We start from the raw sequence: 24,719 nt of genomic DNA, 5'->3' as shown, positions 1-24,719 counted from the left end.
TACCTGTATGCAAAGAAGAGGCATGATGGAAAAGTTGGGAGTAAAGGGTGCTTACAGTCAGTTTTGTTACACAGAGGCACAGAAGGAGTAGCAGTCACTGTGTATTCATAATATCCTCATAAAAACCTCATGCTAAATATGGTGCAAAAATACTTGTCTGTCAGGCCTAAAAACTGTATATTGGCACGTTAGTGTAAAAAGGGGGTTTCTGCAGATAACTGGGAGTCAAGTGTGTCTATGCTACTGAATTTTGTTACAGGTTTTCATGACAGTAACCTCTTCAGTCTTAGCAACAATTTTTCAAGCATGTAATGAATCCCCATTGGGGAAACTTTTCTCCAATGTAATTTTACTTCTGGAGAGAAAACAGGAAGTAAAGTAATTTTCTTGTATTATTTTGGTAGCTATGAATTCAATAAGCAGTCTGTTAATTATATCACTTTTTTTTTTTGGGGGGGGGGGGGAGTCACCTTATAATCAGGCCCTGCTGCAAGAACAGAAGTAACAAAAGCAGTAAGGTGGGGCTTCATCATCACACTCTCTGCTCTTCTAAGGATTCAGGGCAGGTAAAATTTCTTGTTTCTTCAGACTAAAATGAAAAGAAAGGTAAACTAAGGCAGGAAGTTTGGGTCTACATTTGAACACAGCCTGTGTATAAATGTTGTCAGCAGGCTGAACAAAACAGCTGTGTTCATTAACCAGCTTGACCTTGAAAATTGCATTACCTGGAGTGTATGAACTGGGGGGGGGAGCACAGGGAGGAGTGGAGTTTAGACATGGGAAACACAGTGTTGTACAGAACTGTGATTCAAAAATGCCATCTCAGCCGATACATGAACAGTACATTGCTATGTCTCTTCGCCTGTAAGGAAAAGCTCCTTTCGGAGGAAAAGGGGACCCGGTCAGAGAGCACATCCTTAATCCCTGCCTGGTGATGGCACCACCAGGGTATGTGCTTTGCCAGTTTCAACCTTGCCAGATGGACGAGTTTGTTCGCTGCTGCCGCGCTCCAGACACCTGCAGTGAATGGAAAGAGGCTGCCTTCTGCCTTTCTTCTCTGGGGTGACTTTCTCTTTCCTTCTTTGGTGGGTTTTTTTTGGTGTTTCAGTCACTGTTTTTTGAGAAGAAGCTAGCTCTTTCTGTTTCAGTAGCACAGTGTGCTGTGAAACCCTGCTCTAACCCCACCTGCCTTTACAGTTACAAATACAGCTGCTGCACCAGAGACTGCTTTTGAGCTGGCAATAAATTGACCCAAAAGATCAAGGCCACAGCAAGATACGATGTAGCCTTCTGGCTGCCTGTCAGTGTGGGGAGCTGTCAAGCTCACCTCATGTGTGTCTTCAACGAACTGCAGAAACACCTAGGATTCACCCATCTGCTGCTCTTAGGCATGCCTCATTAATGAAAAAAACATCCTGGAAATATCTTTCCTGTTTCCTCACGGTCACTCTAATGTAAGAGAAAACAAGAGCAGACTTTTTTTTCTCCCTTTCTTTCTTTTTTAATTTTTTTCTGGCAAATAACAGCAAAGCTCTTCATTATCAAGAAAGGATGCACCATGAATACAATTCAGGATACCTTCCCCATGAGATTTCTTATTTCAGTGTAGCTAGTATGAGTGCTGAGAGACACTCCGGGAAGTCACCAGGGCTGTGCCTGCACTACAGGACAGAAGCACTCTGCATTTTCACCCCCAAAGACAGGAACAGTTAGGAGAGGAACTGAGAGGAGCAGCTAGGAGAGGTTACGTGAGACATGCCAGTGGTGAGTGTAAAAAGCAGAGAGGAAGAGACATCCACTAAGGTTTCTGGACCGTGAAATTGGTACTTGAAAATAACACCTGAAATGTTCATGTTGGTGATCAGAAACTGCCATGTAGTGCTGAGATCAGTGAGACACCAGAACAGCCCCTTGAAGGGAATGACTAATGCTTTAGCAGCCCAGATGCTACACCAGTGGTAAAGGATCCACAATAAATAATCTGGGCTGCAATCCACAAGGAATACGCAAGCCTCCAGAGGGGACCAAGCTAGGAATTCGTGGACTTTCTGCTCAGATCAAAACACTGTTATGGGACTGAGATTTTTTTATTTCAACATGATTGTCATTGTTCTATGGCTATGTGGAGGGAGACATCTTGTTCATTAACACCACTCAGGGTACTTTCACTGTGGTTGGGTTTGTAGACACTTGCTCAGCACATTAAGTTAGTAGCATGGCATTCCAGGAAATACCCTAAAAATACATAAAAGGAGGTTCTGTTCATGCCTCTGACTGAACCCTAGCATAACTCTTGCAATAGATGAAAATAATAGAAAAATTTGAAAATTAGAAAAGAAAAGCAGAATTATTACTAGGAAAAGAAAAAAAAAAAAAAAAAGAAAAAAAAAAAAGAAAAAAAAAAAGAAAAGAAAAAAGAGAACTAACAGTGCCAGGAAGAAGTATAGAGCATGGAAGAGAGCTAGACATTCATAGCTGAAGGATATCTTTTTCTGTGACACATTCACAAGTCCTTACGAGGACTATGAACCCCTGTGCTCCGGAGCAAGTAATAACTGTGTGTGTGTGTTGCATACTCCAGCCTACTAGGGTATTAAAGCAGTCAGATCAACAAGATATCAGAAGCATCTCCTGAATGGAAGTGTTTAATCCTCATCACTTGCGTTACGGTACAGCTGTGCAGCTATGAACTGACAAGCGGTATTAGGACTGTATCAGTGGATGCTGGGAGAGGAGCAGTATCTTTACATGCTTGGCTTGTCACTGTGCTTTTTTTCCTAGCCATCACTTTTGGCCATTTTGTCCATCACTTTTGTCGGTTAAAACTAGGTAATCATTTGGCAGTTTTGGATCTGGAATGACAGACTTGGGTCACTCCTGGAGGCTGTCACCATGCCCGTTTCCTTAGTATGAAGATATTGTTACACATGTCTAAAAGAGAATGAAAACAGGGAAATGTATTAGGTCCAATCAACATATTTACATTCTCATGTGATAGTTCTCAAAAACAAAATAAAAGATTCCAACCTTGCAGAACATCTTCTAGCTTCTCATAATCATTCTGGTCTGACAAACCAGTCCTCCTGCCAATGGTTGTTACCTCGCTGTAATTGGATGGCGGGCTTTTCACAGATATAGTAAACCTCTTCTTTACATGTTCTGCTATATATGGTACTATAATAAACATACCCACATGGTTGGAGAAAGTTTATCTGCTTTGTCCTAGGAAAGAAAAATCTTTATTGTTACATCTCACCTCATTCAGATGGTGCATCCTTCCCCCTTCCAAAAAGAGAAGTCTTTGCAAGAATTACTTATGTGGCTTTTGAGAAGAATATATACTCCCAACGAAGAAATAAAGCATTTAGTGACATTGTGCACCAACTCCTAGGAGGCTGACCCTGTCCTGAACATGCCAACAAGCACCCCCAGCAGACTGTAAGGGTGGATCCTAAACCATTTCTTGTACCTGACAGTAAGAAACACTAACTCCTGGCTAACCAATTGGAGGGTGTCAGTGGCTGTTTCAACAGAAATGTTAAGAGGAGACTGCCCAGTAATGAAAAGGAAAATTGGCAAAGCAGGTTTGAAAGCAAGAAGAAAAATATATTGTATTTCTGAAATAACATGTTAAACGAAAGTGAAATTTTGGTTTCTAGACAATAAATAGTGTCTTATGTAAAAATAAAAAAGTATAAAATCAAAAGCGTGAAATGAAACACCTTTCCATCAGAGTGTTTTCCTTGTGTCCTCACTGAAACAAGATGTCAAATACAAAAGAAACATGACATTTACGGTCAATCTGAAACTAAATTGTGGAAATAAACTTTCCAGGTACCTTTTTTTGCCCTCTAATATTGCCCACATCACCCTCCAAGTATTTCTGGGTGAGGCCAAGAAAAAACTGAAATGGAAAAGTGAATCCCAAAATACAGTGAAAGCTGCATAACAGTTGGCTGTTCAATGTGCCCTTTGTGTCAGAGAAACAGGGAGCTGTGGGTGGGTGAGGACCAACCTTATGTACTGCAGCAAAACTGCCCACTTACCAAGACTTCTGTTCTTCTGTAAGGGCTGTGTTGTCTGTCCAATACCAGATTCTCTGTTGAGGTCTAAATATTAATCCAAGCCAGTATGATGTTCTAGGAAATTTTTGTACCAAGCTCTATGCAGAGTAAGGACAATTCAAAACAGATATTCAGAAAGACAATAAACATAAATATTTAGGCTCAGAAGATGAAAGCATTGATGGAAATTGCTTAAAGAACATAAATACCACAAATTGTTAACCTGGCAGGACAAGTTCTGCACTTAAAGGAAAAGCCTAGTATCAAAGGCGAAATGACAGTAGAACTGTTTTTAATCGGAAAGAAGATACACTTCTAGCTCTGAAGAGCAATGTCACTCTCATCAACCTGATTTAAACCCTCTGGGTAAAACACTGGATTGTTGGATCGTTCTCCCTCCTTTAGTCATAAATCATTCCTCCTCCTTTACTCTGTCCTTAGCATTTGTCAGCAGTGAAAAGGAAGCCACTGCAGGGAGCTGTTGGGTTTGATTTGTTGAACCTTCACACTTGGCTCTAGCATCATTTAACTTATTGCAAAAGCTGGACCATGCCAAGTAGAGGAGGTCTTAAAGTTAAGCCTTTAGCGATATTCTGTTCTTAAAAAATTCTCTGGGCAGAACAGGTAAGAATGTAAACTTGAATAATGCTGCCTTTCTCACTGCTGCTTGAGGGAAATCTTTAAAGATTTGAATTCAGTTTTTCTGTTGTTGTCTTCTTTCCTTCACTTATCATTGCCACTCCCAGGGCACTAGTCCATTTTCTCTTTTTCCTCGTATCTCTCAATGCTGTGATTAAGTCAGCTAGAACAGACTGCACCTCACAATCTTTGCTGTCACCAGTTTGGGAAGGTGAAAATAATGCTGCTCCCCTTTACTTCTGGGAGAAACCTTATGGCCTGCGGCTCAGTGAGAGGGGAACTGGCATTTGTCAAGTGCTGGAGAGCAGGCAGGTCCAGCCCTGACTGCTAGCTTTTGGGACAGCATTTCTGCCTTCAGTCTTCCAGTACATCTGCTGGCATCCAGAGGCAAAAGCATTATTTCATTCTACACCTGGCATTTTCTCCTCCCACCTCGGTTTGTTTTCCTTTACCAAAAGATTAGGCAAAATATTTGGCCAGATTTCAGCAACTCGCTGCCAAGTGTTTGAATTTTGATTGAAAAGACGAGATTGCCTTTTGTGGAAAGAACTCCTATGAAACTCCTGCTCACAGTGCCATTTAAGAAAATTATGTGTGAGGCGACTAGCTGATAGGGTGCGTGATCTTCCTCCATGCTAAACAGAGAAACCAGTCCATACCAGCTTTGCTTGCTCTTTTATCAGAAGAAGAGTAGAGTTTTGTGAGGAACAAAACTGGTGACTCTCCTCCCACGACTTCGTTGTCTTGGAGTGGTAGTAACATGTATCGCCACCTTCCCACTTCCAGTTTGCAGGGCAGAGCACACAGTTCTGGCCTGGAAAAGGAAAACCATCATCCCATTTCTGTTCCCAGGCTGTCCCTCCCTGAACATCACTGTTGGCTGCTGACGACAAGATCCATAGGGATGTTTGAGATAGTCCTCATTCAGTCAAAATCCCACTGTGGTCCCAGAAGTCTCAGGTAACGACACAGGTGAAAACCGAATCATCTCCTTCTCTCTCCCATTCCTTTAGCACTGGGAGGAGGTTCAGGCATTGCAAATGGAATTTATTTGGCCCAATTTTAGGAGTCTACAAAGGTGACATGAGTCAACCCATCTGGTGTCCCATTTTAGTCAATGGACAGAAGCAGGTGTGTCTCAAGCATGCTTTTTCTCTCACTTCAGGTGTCTTTCTTGGGAGGAAACAGACTGTATCCTTGCACTACCAATTTCTCTTCATTGACTAAAAGGGAGACCTAGACAGTTAGCTTGTCTGTGGAACAATATCCACACAAATGAAATCCCCTTTCCTGACAGTCACAATAGGATCCCTTTGCCCGACGCACCTACTACTCAGAGTATCGTTTCTGAAGAGAACTATTTCTGTGGCTGGCTCATTGTCAGATGCCACTTAAATAACTGATCTCTCGCAAACTGATTTCAGAAACAGCCCTGCACTGTACACAGTCAGGAGACAGGGAGTGAACTCCCGGGTTGGTTTACCTGTGCTTCACGGCACATCACTTCTGATTTTAGGAGATTCCTGTCTTACCTGGGGCTGGTACTAGCACACTGTCCTGTGTGTGGACTGCTGTTCACATAGAGGGCAGTAAGTTGTTTAATTCTCAGGCACCACTGTAAAATTGTCTATTAGATGCAGATGAGCATGTTGTAGAGAATCCTGAACTAGTAGTGACGGGAACTGGCATGTCCAGAAGACATCCCACAGAACCCTTTTCTTATGGAAACTAAATCCCGAAACCCTGGTACCACTGCCAGGTCCCCTGCCAGTGCACATATGGCCAGGCTGGGTGCCTCTCTCCAGGCACTGCCCGAGACAGACGTGCTCATTGCCTACTTTCTAGGTGCTCACATCTGAGAAGACACAGGCTCACCTGAGGAGGCAGACCTGAGTAGACATAGAAGACCCATCTCGTTTCCTTCCCTGCCATGTTGAAAGATAAACCCTCATCAAAACTTGTTGATTTACCATTATTTTTAAGGTTTTTTTCCCCTTCCAAGCATAGCTGATTTCCTATTGCTTGCAGCGTATTTGAGAAATTTGCATGCAGCTCGTTCTTTGTCATGTTGAGGTCTCTCAGTTGTTTTCTGTAATCCTTGGGAATCTGGAAAACTGAAATTCACAGTAAGACATTTTCCAGTGCTGTCCTTCAGAAGGGGTGGGACGCAGGTAGGGAATGTCTTAACAGATCATTAGGGATAAATACACCATTTGGGATAAATGTTATTCCTCCCTGAACAGTTGCATGTAAGGGCTGCTGAGATGGAGAACATTTGCACAGTGGATTTCTTATTACTTGGCTGTGAGTGAACAAGAAAATTAAATTGTGACTTTTTATCATATATTTCCATTGTGTATCTTTCTCCTTTATTGGTTTCCAGGCTGTGCTTTTTTCCCCAAAGTGTGAACTTCAGCTCTGCATCACAGTGGAACTGTTGCAGATGGGAGGTAATGGGCACAACCTGTTTACTGTGACACAAAGCTTTTCCCTTCCCTTCGGATCCAGCATTATCAGAGGAATTCACTCCATCGTTAATCAGTACAGCAGGCTTGTGGATACAGTTTTTAGGGGACCAGACAATGGCAGCCAGAGCAAGCAGTGAATCTCCTACCCCACCACTTTCCAGCTCCCCTCCATATTGCTTATTTTTAGCCTCATCACATTGAGAAGAGGACAAAGATGCTGCGGCAAGGGAAAATACCTGGTTTGCCTGGTTGCCTGTTCTCAGCTGAACAAGAAATTGCACCTGAAGGAGATGTCAGTCTGATGTTACTCTGTAGCTTGGGTCCCCCAGCAAACAGAAATGCATTAGTACTTACATAAAACTGCCAGGGTCACCAGCGCCATCAGCAATGCCAGGCACAGCGTGAGCAAAATCGGGACTACTGGCCAGCAAGAGCGGGACGAAGTGGAAGGCCCTGGGAGGAATTCTGTCATGAAAAGGAGGTGTGATACTAAGGGAATAGTGAATACATTAGCCTCATTAAGTTGCAGCCATCTTTGTGGTGCATTGGTCAATAAATAATTGCTTTTACTTTATGGTTGTACATTCCTGCTGCAGAATCTCTGCACACAGCAAAAGATGCCCAAACAAAGTAAGAGAGTAAGAGATCACAACAGCTCAGTGGAGAACGTGGACAGCCTTGGTCCTTTCAAAGGCCATAGGCGGTGGCAATAAAGATACTGAGAAAGCAAGATATTGCAAAATCTAGAAAGTTGATTGCTCAAAGCTGAAAACAAACATGCACTGTATGGTTGCGGTAATCTCAATGAGGAGAAAAAGGAACAATCTTTTCCTGAGCAAAGGAAATTTTAAGCATGTGGGTCATCCAAAACAGACCCTGTTTATAGGAGCTGGAAGATTTAATGGGTTAAGATGCGCTGAAGGAGGGAGAAAAAGCATTCAGTTTGTCAGAGAAGCACTAAATCAAAGGCAGATATTAACGTTGCTGCTATATGGACTTTGTGGAGAGCTGCAACCAGTTTGACTTAATCCAATAAAGGCAGTAGGATGGGAATGTAGAGAGGAAATTGCTAGTCTAGAAAAGGGAAAGAGGTATTTCAAATTTGGGAGTGAATTGCTGCCAGAGTAGGAACTGAAATCTAGTGTGTGATACTAAAGAAACAGGAATGGAAACTACGCAGTCTGCCTCTCCTACAAATAGCGTGTGGTCAGCTTCTGTGGTGAAGCAATCCTGGGCAGAATGTTGTACAAGACCTCACTCTATGGAAACTCAAGTTGATGAATATTCAGGTGAAAGATCAGGCAATGTATGTTGTCTTGGACTGGGACACAGATCACTGCTGGCTTATATTCAACCTCCCATTCACCATAAACTCCAGGTCTTTTCCAGCCTCCACGGCCAGCCTGCTCCCAGTCTGTACTGCTGCCTGGGATTAGTCCAGCCTCAGTGCACAACAACTTGTGGAGCTTCATGGGCTTTCTGCTTACCCAGTCCTCAAGTTTCTCAAGGTTCCTCTGTTCTGAAGCTCCACCACTTGGTAGCATCAGCCACCACTGGAATTATAAATTTGCTGAAGACACACTCTCTGTCGTTTTTCAAGTCGTTGATGAAGATATTAAACAATATGGGCGCAGTATCAACCCCTGAGGGACCCCTAAGGGACTCTGCCACCAAACAGATGTTGAGCCATTAGTTACTCTCCTTTGAGCCTGGTAGTCCAGCCAGTTTTCAATCCACCTAACAGTTTACCACCCAGCCCGTAACTTCCTCAGCTTTAAAGTGACAATACTGTAGGAGACACTGACAAAAGCCTTGCTAAATATATATTACATCTGCCACTCTCCCTGCACCTGCATTTCATCACAGAAGGCAACCTCAGTCTAAGGAAGTGCTCTAACTGCTTGGTATTGCATAAAAGAGAAATACCTAGTCCCTTCACGAAGAGAAAGAACATCTCCCTTCTGCGTTATTTTCCAAAGTCTGATCTCACAGGCGTACGACAGATACAGTCAGAGATAAAGCCTGCACAGGAGAATCACACAGCTTTTAGATCCTAACAAGACTTAAAGACGCATTGACTGCTGGAACATACGGGTATTTTTAAGGTCAAAGTGCTTCTGTACATGCTCTGAAGCTGAATATTAGTTGCTTGGAGAACTTCAGTAATAGACATGACTCCCTAAGGCAGTCATAAGTCCCTAAGTGCTAAATAGACTCATATGAATTGGGGAAAAAGGGCAAAAATAAATTATTCCTCCCCCTACAAAGTCACAGCCCCAAGCAGAAGACTGAAAGCATTACAGTCCACGCTTCCTGGAGCTTTTAGATGAGAAGAGACAAAGATTTTGTAGTTTGAAAGTGAGATTTCATAAACAAATACAAAATATTTTCTGGGCAGCAATATGAATCAAGACCAAGCAGTAGTTTTAGCTTTGGCTGTTTTAATTAAACTATTGCCTCAAGAGTTTCTTTAGGTAACAGTTCCCTGTACTGTACTTTGTAACCTCACGCTGCTTCTGCTACACCTAGCACAGCTGAAGAGACTTTGGGCTGGGTCCTCCTTCCTGTGTGGTACTCCCGTTGTCCTCAGATGGATACGTTTATTCATTGTGGTTATTTCAATTTGATGTTTGTGAAATAATGCACAGACTGTGCTGTGCGCTCTCAGAATGGGGCTTTCTCATCACAAAATATGTGTTGTCTACCCTGGGACACAGAAGCAGGACATCTGGAGTCGTATGAGGATACTGGTATCACTGGGTGTTAAAGGAAAAGAAGCCCAGAGCTTAACACAAAGAGTTCAGATATTTACTTTTTTTTTTTTTTTTTAGCCACTGAACTATACTTCCGCAATGCTCAAAACCATAAGTTAACAATGTTCAAAAAACATATGTTCAAAAAGCATAACATATGTTCAAAAAACCTTAAGTGTTCAAAACTACTGCTCTTTGATACAGAATTCCCCAGAGAATTCCTTGTGAATCACAAGCAAGTTGTCCTCTTGTTTGTAAATCTCTGCTCCAGAGCCTGACCCCATGAACAGCTAGCACTTTCTGTGTTCTTTGTTCCCATAAGTTCCACCACTCAAATCTAGAGCTCATCTTCGCAATTTAACACAAATTAAGCAAAATTAATTTTAAAATAGCATTTTAAATATAGTATTTAAAAATGCATTCAGCCTTTTAACAGAGATAGTAATTTCAAAGACCAGGGCCTTAATTCAGGCTAGAACTTCAGAAGTGAAATAAAGTGAGTCAGTTAAAGCTAATTCAGTTCTAAGCTTGAATGCAAATGCATGGAGAAATTAAATGGAACTGGTCCACTTTAAAAATTAGTTCAAGTTAATTCTGTAGAGGTTTAGACAGTTAGGACTGTTTGTGGAGCTTAGTATAACACTCAGTAATATGCTTTTCCGTGAAATAACAAGATTACGATTTCAGGTATACTTTCCAAACTCTAAAAAGTTCAGGAAGAAATGACAGCAACAAAACCCAGGATACATTTATAACTAGTATAACTTTTCTGAGAGTAACAAAGAAAACAAAGGTCCCTTCGGCATATAATTAAAAGTATTTCCCATCCCATCTACTTTAGCAAGAATAAATCGTAAAAGTTTCATAGTTACTACACCTTTTTTCTTAGTATCTTCAGGCTTTGTGATATTATCCAGTTCATGGCTGTTTTCAAATTTCAGATTAGCATATGTTACTTCTTCTGTCATAGCTGGTAAAAAGAAAAGCATCAGAACAAAAAGGTAGAAAAAGATCTGGCATTTGCAGCTAGTAAACTACAAAGAAAATCTACCCCTTTGTGGGGTTTCCTCACATTGGCAGACACAAATGAAACAGCAGAGACATCAAGACACATGTGAGCTTCCTCAATCACAGTCCTGCCAAGAAAATGTTCCTCTCTCACTCATTGCTATATGCTCTTTCTTCCCCTTTACCTCACTTCTACTGTCCCTGACTGACATATGTTTCCTTCTGCCATTACTGAAAACGCAGCCACTTTTGTAGAACTCTTCTTCTTTTTGATAGACAGCATTTAATTCTTCATTACATCAGGTTCAGGCTTGAAACACAGAATTGAATACCATGTTTTACAGCTTTGAGGCCGCCTTTTAGTTTGGGCAGCTGTGTTCAGCAGCAGATTTGTGATCAGACTTTAGTTTCTGTTTCCTGCCTGAATGTGCTAAAAGCAAACCAGAAGGTGGACTTGCATCTTGAAGGTGGCAAACTGTGCTCTCATCCAAAAGAAGTAAGCACTTGTGCTTGAGGTTGGCACCTCAGCTAGGATACGTCAGGGTGTTGGCTCTTGCCTTCCATGCCACCTTCCCAAAGTGATTGGCCTGGGAGCTCTAAGTCACCAAACTAGAAGGACCTCTCGACAAAGGCTACATCTCAGAAGGTATTTTCTTCCAGTCAGCTTTCTGGCACTAATGTTTTACTTCCATTTCTGAAATAATTTTCTGTACTCTTCATTTCTTCTCCAGATCTATGGCATAAGGAAAAGCATACAATAACACGCAGATTTTGAGAACGCACAGGAAAGTGAGTATTCAAGAAAATACTTTCCATATATCTCCCTCACAGAGATGGACACAGCTGTAGAAACTACTTTTCTCTGAGGTGAACAAACAATCCTACAGAGGAAAAGAAATGTCAGGGACACCCGGTTAGCCAAGGTACATGTTTGTTTCATCTCATGAGAAGTTGGCCGCCTGCTCTACGGCTGTGTGCCTCCCATGAATCTATCGGTCACTGCATTTCTCTGGAGATCAGCAATTCTGTGTTATCCTGGTAGGGCAATGCTTTGCTGGACTATTGCTATTGCCCAAAGAATTGTCTAGGCCAAATTTTGTAACGTAACAAATTTTGTTAATGGCGTAAGTGAGACCACGAGACACGACCTTCTAGAGCGAGAGCTAAATACTCAGTTAATGCCAAAATATCAGTGATTCTATGACGAGTAGAAAGGCAGACAGACATACTCCTGAATGAAAACAGAAGCAGGAGAATAGATTATCCGAGAAGTTTTACGCCCTCTTAATTATGTCTTTTAACACTTCCACAGTTGTGAAACCTTAAATGTGCATGACGAAAGCAGGATGTCTGGAGTTTCTGGTACAGTTTTTGCAATTTAGCAAAAATGATGAATGGTACAGAAATAGATTATGCATGCACATTACCACCTGAGTGATTAGCATGAGGCTTACGTGCACTATTCTACCCCATGTTAGGAGTGTAAAGCGTTCTAAAAATGAGCAGGGGTATAAACTAATCCTCCTTTGTACTTCTGGACCTGCATAACTGAGACTTAGGCTTTAATTTTTCACTTTGCTGAGAATATTAAGCAAACATTATTCTTTATATCAATGCTAAAATCCAAATGACTAGTCTAAATTTAAAAAAGAAATTTACATCATTAAAATACTGGATCAGCTATGTAGATGGAACACACACACAAAAAATACAATTAATACAAAATGTCAGAAAAACAGCCAAGGTTTCCAGAAACCAAGCTCTACTAAAAATCAACTTGACCTGGTTGTTTGGGGATTTTTTTTTTTTTTGCTTGGTTTTTTTTTGTTTGTTTTGTTTTTTGTTTGGTTTGGGGTTTTTTTGTTTTGTTTTTTCCTTTCCCACAAGTGTGCTTGTTTAGGGAAGTGTCATTGGTAAAACATGTTTATTTGTAAATACCTAAAATGATCCACCAGCTTTGTGCGCCAAAATAATTGTGGGGTTTTGAAAGTTATACTCTCTTAGGCACCAAGTTAAAGGATCTGCGCTTTTGGACCATCTTCATTGACTTAAAGGAGGCAAGCCAGCACCCAGCACCTCTGAATGCTACAATGTGTTCATGTAGGCATTAAGAAAAATAAGCATCTATACAATTATATCGTTTTAATTTATTTATTGCGTATTATAATTTGACTATTGCTCCAGACAATCAGAAATTACAGCCATTTAAGAGAAACCATAGGTGAGGACTAAAATGAAGAAAGTAAAATAAGGCTCTAACAGAAAACCTATATAGTCATGCTATTGTAGTATGACTACTTGTCAGCTGAGAAATGCTGTCATTTCTCCATTGCTTAATTGGCCCGTGTACAGAGTGAGGAAACTTCTGGCTGTTTGAAGTATTAAAAAATGGCATAAATATGAGAATTTCAATGTTTGTTCGATCTAGGCAGCTGACTCCAACAAACTTCTGGACTTAGAGGAAGAAGCCCTTGCCATTTATTTAGTTGATACATAATTTGCTGTGCTACATCTCAAAATGTGTTGTGAAGATCTGGAAGGCTACAAACATCGTTTGCTAGTTGACAGTGCTGAGGGTAAATAGGAGAAAGATTTCTTGACTGAATCTAAAACACAGAGTGTTTCTAATTTGTTGTAAGCAAATACAGCTACAGTTCGTTCTCCTGAAATTCTTACGGAACAGAAAAATCAAACCAGGGTGAAATTCAAGAATGCAAATGGCAAGGCCACATATATGGGAATGGGTAGCCAGAAATTTCTGACTCAGAAAGGGCTCGAAAAGAAAAGAACATGAGTATAATAATATTTTCTGTCCATGTGAGTAGGAACTGGGAACATATTGTGGCCGTGAGGATCTCACGCCTGTTACATCAGAGGAAGTATCTAGAGCAAAGTTAGTGAAATTTAAGTGCTGGTACATAAAGCAATAGTGACACCACATCCAGAATACTCTGCAGCACTGTTCTGATCACCAAACTTTAAGAAGGATATGATCTGTTTGGAATAGGTGAAAAGAAGGGCTATTTGTAAAACCAGTCAGGCATAGTTTCTGTCATACTTCAGGAGACTAAATGATTTTGGATTGTTTACCCTTGTGCATTAAAGATAAGTAAGGTTATTATAGGAGAGTGCTGAAGAATGTCTGCCCAAGAGTAAAGGATTATAACCTAGTTTATGAATATTTTAAAGCTGTAAATTAGAATAAAAATTTCTTAGACAAGATAAGTGAAATCCTGTAATAGCTTTCAGATGAGAGTATCCGTTATAATTCAACTTTCCATGTAAGCTGCTCTTGCACTTTCATCTTCCATTTTGGAAAAACAGGCCTTTCCCAAAATACAGGTTGATAGTCATACATAAGGTTCATGAATTGCTGTTGTACTCCTAAAAACCCCTGCAAAGTCAGATGTTATAGGAAGGATCCTTTCAATTATAAGGTGCTTTAAAAAAAAACCAAAAAAACCAAAACAACAAAAAAACCCAAACAAACCACAAACTCACTATTACAAAAGTAAAAACAAGCAAACAAGGGAACCAAAAGAATCCTCAAACCTGAAAAACCTATAGCAGAATTAGCTGCATCCCTAAATCTCATCTAGGCATGTAATACATCACAATTGAGGCAGCATGTGCCTTCAGAAGAGCTAGGGAAGTGAAATAAATGTATTAGACCTGCCGGAATATTCTCAGGCCAGCAAGCTAAAGTGAATAAGATCAACTAGCTGACGGTACATAAGTACTTCTAAAACTCAACAGAACAGAAAAATTCAATAGCACAGAATAGGAGGCCATGAGCTTAGAAGACTAACAGCTAAAAGGACTGCTTGGAACAGTAAGTTCATCTGCTGGAAACGACCGTGAAAGCTGGTCACAGGATGTACATGGACCATTTGCATCCTGTGAGCATGATAAACTTTGGGACATGTGTCCCTAACAGAAAGAGAGACAAGCTGGTTCTCAGGCTCTGCTGCATCTGGAATACCCTTATGGTTAAAGCATCTCTGGTCAGAAAACACAACCCAAAACTAGAGTGCAGAAAAAGGCTGTGCTGATGACAGGAATGTGAGGCCTCTCTTACAGGAGAATGACTGAAAACCTTGTCTCCTTTAGTTTGGCAGAATGCCATCTGGAAAGGGAAATGGTTGGCCTCTTACAGATAAAGAGGGGCTAAACATCAGTGGGAAATGAGTCGTTTAGATCTGTGTGATCTGACATCTTCTACAAAGGCAGTGACTGCAGCTGGCCGAGCAGGAGAGGATGCCCTCAGCTCTTCTGGTTCCCACTCCCATGAGCAGTTTATTAGAGTAAATAGAGACATCATTATTTCTGGTTTATCCTATCACATGGAAAAGAACCAATGGTAGCAAGAGAGAGTTTCAATCCTTTCTGCTAAGGCTGGCCCTGTGTTTCTGAACGCTGCTGACTAGCAAGAACATGCTTCCCGCTGCTCTTCAGTTCAAGTGGACAGTTCAGCTAGCATCAGAACCTGGTGCAATTTAAAGTAACCCTGTTGCAAATTATCAAATTGCATTATGACTTTCCAAGGTTCTAAAAGCTTGAAGCCCCAGCTCTAATGATGCCCAAGTCTGAGAAACCAACACTGACAATCAAAGACTGGGTCTTAATGGTTGGAAGGTTTGAGGGCTTCCAGCTCTGATGATCAGCCTGTTGATTAACTAGTTCAGTTGATATTTTCTCTTGTACATCTTCTCTACTAGATAATGCTGGTCTGGTTTGGGGGGGGGTGGTGGTGTTTGGTTTCTTTTTCCTTCTCTTTCCCCTTTTTTCTTTCTTCTTTCTTTTGCTTCTTCTGAGTCTGGAATTGAACTTCCTTTTGACGTCTCAATACTTCTTGTTTCTCCAAACAAGTTACCACACCTCCTAGTGTACAAGCATTTATAATGTGTCATATTGTGTTAGAAACCTCTTCTATGTTATTCAGTTCAAAGAACAAAATCACTACAGAAGTGGTATTTGACGCATGTTTCAGAGCAGTAGGATAGGATAAATTTCCAGTTGTCTGAGCATTGAGTCATTTCAGTCAATAAGTTTGTTCAGGATGTTATACTCCTCAGAGGAACAATGAATTTCTGTAGCCACTAACAGCTCTTCTTCGGGAAATGAGTTTTTCCATTGTAAATTCCGTTTTCCCTCATAAAAGAAAAAAGATTTGGGGGAGACAACACAGCCAACATTATTTAGAACTCCTTTTATTAATTAACAGCTATTAGTGGTAGAGCCAAGCTGTTATTACTAAAAGCAGATGGGTATTCACAAAACGCATTCTCTTGCTCCCCTCGTGCAGTTCACACTCTCATCCATAGCTACCCGAGCGGAGCGGCAGCGGTGAGGCCAAGGGCAGCAGGACACTCAGCAGCAAAACGGTGTATTGACACATCGGTGGCTTCTAGGCATGTGTTCCAAAAGTCCCTCAGGGGGCCCTGAGTTTCGTCAGATGTATGCACAACCCTGTAGCCTTTGTTGGAAACAGCAGCCACTGCTCAGCAGCAGTCTGGGTTACTCTGCATGTTGTGTGTGCTGGCGGTACAGATTTGGCAGGCTCTTGGCTTTCTGGGCTGACCAGGTCTTGCAGCTCCAGCAGAACTCCTGGACTCCAGAGTTTATCAGTCCTTGGGAGGTTTTTCCATAGTACCTCTCAGCACATACTCTCCTTTTTGTTTTGCTGCTTTCTGGTAGCTTTTTCTCCATCAACAACTAGTACCTATGGGATCCATTCATACAAACTTCCACAAAAGGCCACTTACATTTGTGTCTCTTGCTGTATCCTTCACTACTCTTTAAATTAAAAATTGTATTATGCAAGAATACTGTGTGTTACCAGTAACATTCTTAGTAAACCTATAAGAGATTTTTACTTCCCTGAACATTTTGAATCGAAGAAGTACACTGCAGAGGGTGTGTCAATGCCAATGACGCAGTAAAAGGATGAGCTGCCTCCTCTGCTTGAGTAATGAAGGCTACAGCTTCCCATTGGTTCCTATCTACCCAGTCAAAAGGGACATATATTCCCTTATTTAAAGACAGACTCAATCGCAAAAGAAGTCTCTAGTGCCCAAGAGTTGCTTACACCTATTTTACAAGGCTAGGACAGAAAGTAAGCTAAGAAAGCAATTCATATGTGTATGAATGCCAGGTAGAGAGAACTGAGCTACCCTCTAAAATGAAAAATGTTTAAGCAAATCAGTCACGCCAGAAAAGAAAGTCAGGAAAGACAAAAAAAACCACAAAGAAACATCAATACAAGCTAAAGAAAGTATGATTACAGGGTATTATCGTGCAAAATGCCTGAGAAGGAGACAGGACATGAAACTGCCTTTTGCAGGCTGTTTGGAAAAGAAAGAAGTGAGGACCAAAATGACCTGCTTCTCCAGGGCTGGGCTGGCCTCCTCTGTGAGCCACAAAGACAAGCAGCTGTGCAAAGGGAAACAGGCAGCATATATTGGGGCTGGAGCCCCTGTGTGTTTGGTTCCTGTGCTCCAGTACTTGACGTATGAGACTGTAGACATGGACAAGGAAATTTCAGAGCAGCAGATTTCTCCATTGTGTATTCTCCAGACTGTCAAAAGATACTCTGAACTTAAACTCATGGCAGGCATCACCATCTGCAAGGCAGAGACACACCACAGAAAGAGGTTAGTTGCCTCACCTCTCAGGAAAAGGCATATTAAACAATCGGCCATAAGAAGGATTACACATAGGAGTGTCACCTTCAAGTGCGAAGAAAGCAGAAGCTCTTGCCCCACACTGGCAAGGCAAGGGCTGTCCCCTGTGCAAGGCTCTTGCCAAATCCAGTGCTATGGTCTAAGGGTACAATAAAAGCCTTTGCAATGCCGTGCTGTGCCTGGGACGTGCCCCACAGGTTTTAGGCAACAAAGCATGAAGAGGGAAGTCAGGGGACAGCAATTGCCTCTCGCCCAGTGGGAGAGAGCACCCTGTCAGTCGAGAGTTTTGTTTAAACTGTGACACCCAGCACTGCCCCCACGGGGAAGAGTCTGCAGAGGGATTGCTCGGGGTCCCCGGCTGCGTTTTGGTATTTGAACACGTGAGCCCCAGAGCTGAAACAAACCTCTTTTGCTCTTGGACTCCTGCAGCCTGTTCTGCCAGCTGGAAGGTCCTCTTTGGGGTCCCCCAAGTTGCAGTCCAGCTGCACCCCATAGCGAACAGCTGTCCTGGACCTTGGGGGACAGGCAGGAGGAGGGAAGGCAGGATGGGACATGTGGGCAGGAAACATCCTGCCAAACCAAAGGTGGATGCCCTCCTCTTGGGTCAGTCAAGCTTGTCAGCCATCCTTGGACCTTGGCTAGAGAGTGCTAGAAGGAGTCAATGAGATCTTATTGCTGTGGCCAGGACATGGGGCCTTTTGTGCTGCATGTTGGGCTAGAGTCTCATGGTTGGACAAGGGCATGCAGATGGACATGGGGATAAAGCTCTGCACAGGGCGGCTGTAGCACAGCCCTTGCTCAGGAGAGCGGCAACCTGCCTGGAGGGCAACTGGCCCTGACGGGCAGCGCCTGCCTCCAGCTCAGGTTTGTCCTTGGTCTGAAAGCAGCTGCAAAGGGAAGAAGGGATCTGCCTTCCCAAAGGATGGGTGCAGGCTGTGAGGGTGAATGTTTCTGGAAGAGCAAAGTGTCCCGGAGGTTCCTCTTGCACCATCCCAATGGGGAATATGACACCATATTTGAAAGAAAGTTAGTTTTTCTAATGTTAGGTTGAGGCAGGCAGGCCCTGGCAGCTATTACCATATGGGTATTACAATAAGGGGAATGCAAGTGGGAGCATCTTGGAAAGTGTCAGCTCAAAGCAGGGTCTTAAGAACCTTTTGAGACCTTGTGCTCTCCTTGAGCAAACCAGAAATAGCAAGAAGCAGCACTGGGGGACCTGAGGAACACAGAAAGGAGAAGGGTGGTACCACTCTTGGTAGAAACCTCACACTTTGCTACTCTGCAGTTTGGTGAGGGTGCCTGGCCGGCCGAGCACATCGCTTTCAGGTGGATAAATGGAGATATGGCTTCTCATTGACATGGCAGCCTTTTGCACTGTCTCAGCCTGGCCATGAGCCCCACTGATCCAAGCTAGGACACTGACCCACAAACTGCCTTCCTGGCCAGACCTCAGACCTACCTCATCACCGTGGACTCGTCTGACGATCACCGGACAGTGTCTGAACCTGGTTACTGCCTCTGGACCTGCCCTGCTCATCTTGCTTGGGTACTGCAGGACTGAGCCCTCGCTGGCACGGCCGTCGCCTCTGCCAGCCGTTTTGCTACTCTCAGCTCCCAGCACCCTGTCCCTTGCAGAGCAGCTGGCCCTTGCTGCTCCCTGACAATTTGCCCCAGCAGAGGCAGCGGGTCAGAATCAAGTGTGTTTTCAACACTGGGGTTGCTGAATCTGGCAGCCCAATAGAGGCTAGGCTGCTGCAGGTCCATGTCCCCAGGTCCAGGCAGTAGGGAAGCTGAGCATGCACGATCAATAGAAACACATGCACGCATGATACATACATACCTGTATGCACAGATGGCCATAGATTACCACAAACAGAAAACAGCACTCACATAAACATCAGCAGCACCTATGGCCTCATCCTATTCCCCTCTCCAGCTGATCAGGATGAAAGCCTGTTAGTGGAAATACATATATGTGTGTGTGTGTAAAATATTTATATTTATAATAGTTTTGTATTTTTATATATATTTTTATATATATATATGAAAATATGGATTCCTTCAGTAGCTGATCTCAGACAGCCAGTCTAATCAGTAGCTGGCTCTGGGATCCCGTGTTCTCCCCAGTTTCTGTTAGCTAGACAGACAAGACCCCATGAGCTGCAGTTCCACTCCAGTTGCTGGTACTCAGACCTACACACATGCATGCACAGACACCCTATGGATCCCTCTAGTAAACAGCCTTAGATGCTTAATCTATTCAGTAACCGGCTCCTGGATCGCCTGGTCTCCAGGTTTCACACACACACACAAACAACAGGTCTCTCCGTTAGCTGGTCCAGACCTACTGGCCTTTCCATTAGCTGACCAATCTCTCCAGTAGCTCCTTGGACCTCTTGGTTCCTCCAGTATCTGCCTTTCAGACCCTCCGGCCTCTCCAATATCCAGTCCAGACCTACAGCTGCCCCAATACCTGGCTGCCAAATCTCTTAGCCTACTTGATGGCTAGTCCAGCTCAATATTTGTTAGTGACTACACACTGACATGCACACACCCACACAAATAGGCACACTCTCTAGTCTCCCTGGTTGCTGGCACCTCGGACTCATGGCCCCTTTTAACCCATTCGCTCCTGACCAGTGGCTGGCACTCAGACCTCCATACACACACGTGCACACAGAACAGAGAGCCCTTCACCCAGGAAAACAGTCAGGAACAGAGATTAATAAGAAGCAGCCCTGGGGAAGCCAGGTCAGGGTGCTCCAGTGGCTCTGCTCTGGTTGCTGGAGTGTCCCCACCTGCCTCTGTTCCTTGGTGTGTGTGATGAGCCTTTAAGCACACAACCTAACCATTTCTAGGAGGCTCTGCCTTACATTCCAACCTAGGGGACACAGCAGCAGTACAATGCCGACCTGGCTGCACCATGTGTCAGTCATGCAGGCTGCCTATCTGTGAAACACGAATTAGCCTCTAAACATGCCTGAACAGCCCTGCTTTACCCGTTTGCTGTGTCTCGGGCTGTGTGGAAGCAGAAGCTGATGCTTCCCCTCCCTCCCCAGACACTCTGCAGAGGGGAAGCTGCCTGCTGCTACTTCTGACCCACACTGTGAAGACCACTGTGAGTCTGTGCTGCCCATGCAGCTTCTTCCTTTGTTTGTCTCAAGCCTTTTGGTTGGGAAAAAGACTTTATCACACCTTTCGGCTAGCTGAAATACAGGTTTTCCATCTGTACAGGTTTTTCGACTTTACTCCCTCATAAATCTCATGGACTCCAAAGATTTCGGTTTCATAAGAAAGCTTTTTTTGAGAGCTACTTCCACATCGTTGTTCCACAAGCTGTACACCAATGGTTTCAGCAGGGTAGTTACCACTGTGTAGGCAATAGAAACCGGAACATCCTCATTCAGGATGTACCCTAGATTTGGGCTGCAAGTAGATGATGGAGGCACACCCAAAGTACATAATAACCACAGTAAAGTGAGATGCACAAATGGAGAAGGCTTTCCACCCTCTCTCAGTGGAAGAGATATTCAGGATGGTGTTGAGAATTAGAAGAGAGCAGAATCAAGCAGCAGGAGCAAAATGCAGCCAAAACACAAATGATAAAAATTACCATTTCAACTAGACAGTTCCTGGCACACACAAGCTTAAGAAGTGGTGCCAGATCATAGAGGAAGCGGTTAGTTTTATTCTACTTGCAGAAGGTTAAATAACGCATGTCTCTGAGAACATGCATGTTTACTGAGAACAGAAATCCAGTCCATGCTGAAAAAGTTGCCAGCAGAAGGCAGAACCTGTGGCTTATGTTGACATGGTAATTGCAAGGGCCTACAGACTGAGGCATAACGATCATATCCCATTGATGCTAGGAGCATGCAATTGATGCATCAAAAGCCAAGGAAAAAACCACATCTGGATAGCATGTCCCATGAAGGAAAGGACCTTTTGCTTTCTTACCAAATTTACTAGTATGCTGGGGACAATGACAAAGGTATACTATGTCTCTGAGAAGGAGACAGTAGAGGGGAAGTACATGGAGAAATGGAGAGAACAATCAACTCTTATTATCACCACTATACAGATATTGCTGGTGAGAGCAGACAAGTATATGAAGGAGAACACCAAAACCAGCAGAATTTGTGCAATGGAGAAACAGAGAAATCCAGTTTTCCGGAAGAAATCAGGAAGAATTCTGTCACATTGGTTTGGGAGGAGGCTAAGAAACCCTTCCCTCTGCTGCCTCCTCAGGTTGCAGATATGGTGAACTCTCAGCCCTGGAGCTGTGTTGCCTCAAAGAGTGGTTCTTTGGGGCTCTGTTTGTGTTTGAAAGACCCTGATGGCAACTGCGAGGGCTGCAGGCACATGTAGACTTCTGACTGGGCCCTGCCCTGAGGTTTAACTAACCAACGAAGGCATAGGAAACTACTGGGCATGGCATGAGAAATTGCCCAATGTGGCAAGTTACAGCGTGAAAGGTTGACAAAAGTTACAGACAGCACCATGAAGAATGGCTGGATTTCTCAGGTGGTTAAAGGACAAGTTTGTGTGAGAAATCATTGCACTTCACAAATAATTGGAGGGAGGTATTGGTGGCAAGAATTTTGCAAGGCCAACCATAGTTATGAATAATACCATTTAGGGCCAAAATTGCCTAGATAGCAGTATCATAAATCTCAAATTAGGTAGCAGGTGTAGTAAAACTGGGATAAGTGAGAAAAAGGGGGCAGGTTGTTTATATGGGAGGAGATTGCAGTGGAAGGACAAGGAATGGGATAATAAAGTATGCAAGTCATGATCTGGGCTGTCCCAGAGTACCTGCTGGGTATCCCTTCCCTTGATTACCACAACTTCATCAGGACCATAAAGCAAACGTTGTTCTGACTATAGAACACATGTCAAAACAACTTCTGCAGTCAGGAAGGTTTGGAGAGAGCAGGATGCTTTCAGTGGTTAGCAGGGGAATATCCGAGACAGACGGATCAAACATAGTGGTATCACCATACTGATGCCTGTTGCAGGCCTGATAGGAGGATGCCAGTACTAATCACTTCCTAAAAACAACCATAAGGAGGTGGATGTCCTAGCAAGACTACATTCTAGGTGGGAGAAAAATGGCCTGCTGGAAAGTAACCTAAGAGCGTGTTCAAGCACTTACCTAGGAAAGAGCAAACGCTGCTACCCTGTATGTATTTCTGAAGTCATGTTTCTACCAGTCTCTGTTCACTGAAGGTTTTCTTGCATGAGAATGATTCCTGAGGAGCACTTAATTTGCAGAACACACTGAATAGGCAAGATTCTCCCACGATGCAGTTGATATCACAGCCTTTTCTTTCCATGACGCTCTTAGCTGCTGGATGGAGTCAGGAGTTCTCAAGGGCTTAAATTAGCTTTCTAACTGAGCCCTGAATGTGCTGCTCTCAGTAAACTATTTTCTGCCAAGAGTCTTCCTAAGGGCCAGCCGCATGTTCTTGTTTGTTCAGGTTATAAGCTACAGGGTTTAACAAGGGAGTCATTACAGTACAATTCACAGAAAGAAAAGTGTCTTCATCCAGGATGGATCTGGATTTGGGCCTGAAATATATCATGGAGACACATCTGAAGTGCACAGCAACCACAACAAGATGAGAAAAGCACTTAGGAAAAGCTTTTTGCTTCTCTTCAGTAGAGGGAATTTTCTTTACAATGAAGCCATAAGAAGGCAGCATCAATAGGAAGGAGCCAAATATAACCAACATGCTAAGACTGAACATGAAAAATTCAGTTCCATTGCTGTTATGCAAGCCATATCATCACAAGTGCCATATCACAAAAGAAGAGGTTAATCTTATGGCCATAGAAACTTAAGTTAAATATGGAAAATGCCTCTCTTAGAGACAGCACAAACTCAATTAGTGTTGAAAAGGCCACCAGATAAGTACGGGCTTTGGGGCTCATGAGAATGGATTTGAAGGCTTACCTATTGCAAAGCAGCAATCATAAACCATTGCTACTAGGAGGAAACAAACCGAGCATGAAGAACCAATGGAAAAAAAAAATCTGCATAAGACAAGCAATAAATGAAATTTTCTTGATTTCTTTTAAGAAATTTGCCAACACACTACGGATAATGACTAATTAATAACAGATCTAGGAAAGTGAAGGAACAGAGGGAAAGAAATAAATGAGAGAGTACAGTCAATCCTTATTATTACCATAATGGTGACATTTCTGGCAAGTGTAAGCTGGTATACAATGAAAAACACTAGGAAGAGCACAAGCTGCGCACCCAGAAAACTGGAAAATTTGAGCAGGGTTAATTCTGTTGTGAGGATTTGATTTCCTTTTCTCATTTATGCAAAAAAGTTCTGCTGGAAAGAATGATCATAAGACAAAGGAATGAAATAATAGTATCACAGCTTAATCCATTGGAAAAGCTGATCTTTTCCTAAATACACCATTATACCTTGAAATGCTACAAGGACTGAAAATATTTCACACTTTCAAACAGTCTTTCACATGAGAATAACTCTAAGAGTAATAATAGTAATAACAAGTTACTGTAGCTTCTTACGTGCTGCCCAGCTAAGACTCCAGAGGAGTTTAAGCCATGTACCTAATAACCTTGTGACACGAAGGTCTACGTACAAAGATAAAAATGAGGACGCTGCAGGAAAATCAAAGGAAATAAGAACAAAACCGAGACTGATACCTTCTGGGAAGAGACGGTATTTCTCCCTTTACTCAAAGGTTTGGTTTTAAACATCCTTCATCACGGATCTTTGAAAATTTGTATCATGCAAGTGCAAATTCTCAGACACAATGTCAATGACCTGATGAAACGTAATTCGCATGGGGAGTCCCTGCATTTTTCTCTCACACACCAGGCACAAATATTGTTGTTGGTTTCTTTTCCAGCTATGGGGCAAGACTGCAATGGAGGAGGGGAGAACGGTTGCCGGCGCTGAAACTTTCAAACCTCAGGTTTTGTCACTGCTTAATACGTCTCTACTAACGACCCTTCTGGGGTGCCAGGCCTTGACAGGCAGGACCCAACGGGACCCGGCCTGGGCAGCCGGTGGCTCGGGGATGCCCTGAAAGCAGGCAGGCGGTCCTCTCCCCCGGAGC

At 42.9% G+C, this 24,719-nt stretch overlaps 1 protein-coding gene and 1 long non-coding RNA gene across 12 annotated transcripts in view; one reads left to right on the top strand and one right to left on the bottom strand.

Moving 5' to 3' along the window:
- The window catches only part of LOC115352400 (natural killer cells antigen CD94-like), a 20,601-nt gene extending 9,517 nt beyond the window's left edge, over positions 1-11,084 (bottom strand). The window contains exons 1-9 of one of the 11 annotated variants that reach the window (XM_041129520.1): positions 10,976-11,084; positions 10,802-10,894; positions 7,526-7,624; positions 7,408-7,452; positions 6,674-6,817; positions 5,363-5,517; positions 4,047-4,162; positions 3,028-3,222; positions 2,619-2,931 (exon numbers count right to left, since the gene is read on the bottom strand). In XM_041129520.1, coding sequence (XP_040985454.1) covers positions 3,057-3,222; positions 4,047-4,162; positions 5,363-5,517; positions 6,674-6,817; positions 7,408-7,452; positions 7,526-7,624; positions 10,802-10,892 — 816 coding nt within the window. In that variant the 5' untranslated portion in view covers positions 10,893-10,894; positions 10,976-11,084 and the 3' untranslated portion in view covers positions 2,619-2,931; positions 3,028-3,056. Of the gene's footprint in view, positions 1-2,586; positions 2,932-3,027; positions 3,223-4,046; positions 4,163-5,362; positions 5,518-6,673; positions 6,818-7,407; positions 7,453-7,525; positions 7,661-10,801 lie in introns of those variants that run through there. The other 10 variants (XM_041129516.1, XM_041129517.1, XM_041129515.1 and 7 more) reach the window with 10 other exon arrangements.
- Positions 11,081-24,719, top strand: LOC121233887. Its single transcript, XR_005934223.1, has 3 exons — positions 11,081-11,578; positions 11,664-11,721; positions 24,510-24,719. It is a non-coding gene; the product is annotated as an uncharacterized LOC121233887 (long non-coding RNA).

Source organism: Aquila chrysaetos, chromosome 17, assembly GCF_900496995.4.
Source record: "Aquila chrysaetos chrysaetos chromosome 17, bAquChr1.4, whole genome shotgun sequence".
Lineage (NCBI taxonomy): Eukaryota > Metazoa > Chordata > Aves > Accipitriformes > Accipitridae > Aquila > Aquila chrysaetos.
Note: the sequence above shows the minus strand (reverse complement) of the source record. Positions and strands in the feature narration are given on the sequence as shown.